General features: G+C 45.3%; 2 protein-coding genes across 2 annotated transcripts; both read right to left on the bottom strand.

Annotated features, from left to right (window-relative positions):
* Positions 1-1,512: 1,512 nt before the first annotated feature.
* Positions 1,513-1,891, bottom strand: PHALS_12203 (uncharacterized protein; the record flags this gene model as incomplete). The annotated part of the gene is made up of 2 exons (XM_024727708.1): positions 1,513-1,725; positions 1,838-1,891. 2 exons carry the CDS (start codon positions 1,889-1,891, stop codon positions 1,513-1,515), a joined length of 267 nt encoding a protein of 88 aa, XP_024578258.1.
* Positions 1,892-3,797: 1,906 nt separating this feature from the next.
* Positions 3,798-4,176, bottom strand: PHALS_12202 (uncharacterized protein; the record flags this gene model as incomplete). Its single annotated transcript, XM_024727707.1, has 2 exons — positions 3,798-4,067; positions 4,159-4,176. 2 exons carry the CDS (start codon positions 4,174-4,176, stop codon positions 3,798-3,800), a joined length of 288 nt encoding a protein of 95 aa, XP_024578257.1.
* Positions 4,177-5,225: the final 1,049 nt, after the last annotated feature.

The following is a 5,225-nucleotide window of genomic DNA, read 5'->3' as shown; positions in this document are numbered from 1 at the left end:
CGTAGTATTTGGTTCTCGGGGCCAGGTCGATTTCATGACGCACCCTCAGTCCGGAGGTAGGACCGACGGCGGGTCCTTAAAGACGACGCCTTAAAATTTCTTCATCAAAGAATAGTACAACCGAGAGGATGCTATAGGATCATAGATCCACTTTGTGCGCTCAGCACCTTATAGGTGTCCCCCAGGACAGCTTCATCCAGAAGCGATGATGAGATGATTCCCTCTTCCGGTCGTATAATGACCACTTCGGCTCAGCCGTCTGCCTTCAAGGCACCGCCAAACTCTTCGACGGACATCTCGTCCAGCTCAAGAAGAGCGTTCACCGCAGGAAGAGCCTTGAGGGTGACTTCGCCGTCTTCTTTCTCCGTCATACCGTTGACGAGGATTTATAGCTGTTCGCTATCGTCTACGGAAGACATATCCTGGATCAGGGTCAAAGCTAGTATAGGCGTCGCCGTCGTCTCCCCACAGAAGTTGTACGTCTCGGCGAGACCAGTGGGAACACACACTCAGCGTCGTCGAGTGTTAGCCCCACTTCCTACTCCACCGGATCCCTGATATTATTAGCAACATCCGACGAAGAGCTGCTAGCTCTGCAGTCTTCGTCCAGTGGATAACGTGCCACCCCACGCGCATCTGAAGGGCCTTGCCCTAGATACCTCGAGCCATGTCCGCCATGCCACTCATAACATGCATCGACTGCTTCAAAACGTGAGCAGTGCTCAGTGGATTACGTGCCACTTCACGTGCACCACTGAGGCCTCGCCCTCGATTCCTCGGCCCATGGCACGCATGGCATGCAGCGACTGCTCCGGTACTTGAGCAGCGCTTAGTGACTTAGGTGTCACTCCACGTTCAGCCCGCGAGCCATCTTGTCCGATACACCTTGGGTGTTCACCAACTCGGATACTGCGATCTCCAGCACGCTGACCGTCTCGGTCCAGTGCCGTACCAATAGCGTTTCTGCCTACTAGCAAAGGTGGCTTCATGACTTACCAAAGCTCCGCCAGGAGGCGTGCGTAGCAGACGCCTAAGGTCTTCGACCTTCAGTCGATCCATGGATCATGGTGTTCCAACCATGACAAACCAAGGATGAGATCATGCCATGAATCCAATTCTAAGACTAAGCAGCGTTTCACGCTATCAAAGTCAAGAAACTTGACACCGGAGACCAGAGGTTGTTGCACGCTCTCAGGGCCAAGCGGAGACATCAGCATTTTAAGCCCGTCCTGCATGCCCTGAGGCAAATAAGATATCTACTCCATTCTCACAGAGGGTCAGTCTTAACGACTCAGGTGTAGATTGACTACAAGTGCTACGTGCATTGGCTGATCAATACCATCAAGATCTTTGGCTTTGCAGTAACGAAAAGGATAGCTCAAAAAAGTACTCAATGTCTATTCAATTGCAACCAGAAACGCATAAAGCAATATGACAGAATAAAGATTTTATGCCATGGCTTTACCGCCATAGTGCAAAAGGTAGTGTGTTAGCATGGAAGCAATATTTTCACTAATATCCCATCAGGTAGTACAGAGCTAGAAAAAGTATACACCAAATGAATAAGAGAAAGTTTAGGTATCTTGGCGACAACTTCCGCAGCCACCACTCTACCCACCATCGATAATAGCTTTTCTTTGAAGTCTTCATAAGCATACTATCCGTGGTTACGTGAGCGTAATCTAACAAGTCGAGCAAGAACACAACTTGATATCGTGACGGAAACTACATCAGGTCAGCAAGCCATTATCAAAACAGGTGACAAAATACTTTTACGAGTTTCAACGGCAGCAATTTTCATAAGGTAAATTATAGGCTAAACTGGGGCGACTTGTACTTCGATATTATACGCTCCATATAGACTTTGAGTGGGAACAGCTGATAAACGCATTACGATAAGTACGACACATCACGCACTTAACATCGGAGAATTATGATTATAAACTGTTTTAGCCACAACATTTCAGGGTGTCAACAGCAAATAGAGCTTAACATAGAAATGTACCAGCCCAAGAATAATATTTGCGGGAGGCAAAAAAAATAAGGACACAAACGAGACCTGACAGTATGTTGTTTGTGACGAATGACCTGATCTCGATTTCTGACTAGCACCAGTAATCTTCTTCAACGCTCGCTCAGTATAGAGATTGTTGGAGGGGGAAAAATCATAGACGCACTGATGCAAGTCACGAGACCTGATCGTATATTGTTTGTGACGAATGACCTGATCATAGATTTCTGTCTAGCGCCAGAAATCTTCCTCAAAGGGTGCTCAGTATAGAGCTATATTTGTGCTGATTACCACGTTGAATCGCTCGTTTGATATTTTCTGCGGGTCCGCATCATGAATGATTAAAATTTGCGCTATAAATATACACGTTGCACCTGGCTGCAGTAGGTTTTTATGCACTTTGAACCAAGGAAGCTTTGCTTAAATGAGTTCATGTCATCTCGCGTACAGATAGTAATTTTGCATGCTGTCAGCAAAAAAGTGGATCTACTTGCTGCTATATATTTACGAGGGTGTCAAATATTTAATATTTTAAATCAACTAGTACAAAATTCAAAATTTACGATGCTCGTTGATATAAATATCAGCTTGTATGACTTGTGGCTAACAGCCCTCGTGTTCATCTGATTCCTCACTGGTATCATTACTATTTTGGCACGTCTGAGTTTTGCGTAGCTTCACAAACTGTGATATATACTTGTTCAATTGTACAGCACACATCTCTTCTTTCCATTAAGTAGTAGATCGCATTGTCTTCTCAATATACTATTTAAAAATGAGCGTTTAAAGAGCACCCACTTTGTTTGGAACTCCACGCCACTCCTTGTACAAAATAGCGCCTTCTTTATGAGCATGCTCGCATAAGATAGTTTTATCTCTTGCAATACATCATTTGGCTCAGCGAGCTTCTGAGAGTGAGTCGGTCCTTTTAGATGAAATATTACAACGTCGGTGAGATAGCTAAGGTGTCTTCCGATGGGAGCAGTCGAAGCAAATGTATCAGTCTTCACACAACATCATATTTCAGCATGCTAGTATGCAAGCGCCACACTGGCAGCGGCTTGATCACATCGTGGTTACGAACTTGCTTATTTTGATGCTGCTCTCGCGCCGAGGCAAAGTCCTCTACATGTGTGCCTTTTGCTCATACAGAAAGCGAAACGAGCGCCTAAATCAAACTGCAGTCACTTATTGACCGCACAGGTCGCCACTCTTCAGTGGCACAGCCTTTCATTGAAGCAGCAGCGAAAGAGTATATATTCGCTCTCTCATGATGTCACCTTGTATACTGAGCGCTGGTAGAAATGTTGAAGTTTATCGCACTTGGATTACACACTGGGGGAAGAAGACTCGTCGCTTCACCCTTTTGATAGCTTTACCAAACAACGTCAGCAAAGCAGATGTCCGAAAATAGCGTATTTATATGTTAGACTTCACAAACAACAAAGCACGAAGTGGGCATCGACGTGAATGAGTTCCTGTCAGATTATTTAGCTGACGCAGGACATCATCTCACTCTCTAAGTCCCGGCGTGCGGTCGATACCAATTCTCGGATGCGCTCTCTGAGTAACGCCATCGCACTAAGTGACTAAAAAGACCCAGAACGTATCACCGCTCAAGAACGGAGGGTAGCTACAAGGGGCCATGAAGACTTTGCTTCGTTTCTAACAGAGCACCTCTCATTCGATCAGCTTGTAATAGCTTAAAATATCGATTCTATCTCGATTCTCATTCGAATGTCAGAATCCCAATTCGATGTCTTCCTCGCTGCAGCCATAAACGGCATTATGGGGCGTAAACGCTACATAGCATTGTAGACGACAGACACTGCATGAGCGGTAGTCTAGCAGTGCTTAGATTCACCCTTTTTTCAACAAAGATGTTCGTGTGTGCTTTACCTGTCCATGGGATTGACACTCGATTTTGTACTTTGCGTCTATTAGCCATTGTGTCGTGCACTCGACTCATGACACTGAAACGCGTTGAGATATACTCTGCGATTTCGCTCCGAAGAAAAGCCGAGCTCGTTTTAGCGATCTTAATAATATCAACAGCCTTTCCATTCCAATTTCTTAATTTGTAGCGGTGTTAAAGAAAAAGAGAAGCTTACCTGACCATCTATGAAAAGTGGTTAATTTGTAAAGACAGATACGGCTTCATTCATCGCAATCTCAATGGATGGGGGCAACTTGCCGCAGGCTTTTTGGAAAAGTCATTTGAAGAAGATCTTTCATTCTCTAAAATTTGCGTTCCGTCTACTCGCCAGTCTTCAGATTGTTCACGGTGGACATGTTTAATCTAGTGTATAGCAAATAAAAAAGTTTGCTGCAAAGTGCGGACACAATGGCCACTGGCAAGCTGTGACGAGGAATGGCTTAGCTTTTTCTTATCGGTAATTGCATCACCGAGAGCAGCAAGATAAGTCATTTTGCCCAGTTAGCTACAGTTTCGGTATTACCGGACGCGTCATTGGAGAGACCAGAGTACAGTAGATACGTATATGCTGCCAACTCTTTGCCAATACTGACAGTCTGACCAAAGGCGTCAGCGCCACACGTTGTGCTTCCATACGATCGTACCCTCTCATACATGTTGGTCGACCAGTTGAAAACGCTCACTAAACAGTATGACTTTTCTCTTCCGCGGTAGTCACCCCCTGATGTATCATAAGCCTCGACCAACATTTTGTATCTGCGACCCTCACAATAAGACTCATGTCAAGTATCAAGTGGATCAGCGATCAGTACAGCAAGCCATGAGATAAAAAATCGCGGCCCAGTCATGCAACCGGAAGTCTCGATAGAGCGGCATCTGATTAGTACTCTGTTGGATTCCATCGCTTTCAGATAGGCAACACAGGTTGCGTCTAACCCTTACGCAGTACGTTTCGCTCTATCAATGGACAATATCACTTTCATGACATGCAACAATTTATGGTAAATTCGACATGAAAGCGCATCTGACATCATACTAAGCCGAATGAGCTTGCACCTTAAGCATCTTGTAAATCTCTTAGATAAATGTGGTGGCGATGTCGCTGTGCGCAACGAAGCATGAACTGTATAAAGCACAAAAGGTGAAAGCCAAGTAGGTGCAATACATTATACCTGTCGTAAACGAGGCATTTTTCTCGGCAACTCTTAGCTAGCGAGATCCAGACGTGATTGCGGGACCGTGCCCAGTGGCATCTGTCTGGAGCCAAGTGCAGTCTAT

The sequence above is a fragment of the Plasmopara halstedii genome (genome assembly GCF_900000015.1).
Source record: "Plasmopara halstedii genome assembly, contig: Scaffold_614, whole genome shotgun sequence".
NCBI lineage: Eukaryota > Oomycota > Peronosporomycetes > Peronosporales > Peronosporaceae > Plasmopara > Plasmopara halstedii.
The sequence above is the reverse complement of the archived record's forward strand: the minus strand, read 5'-3'. Positions and strand labels throughout refer to the sequence as shown.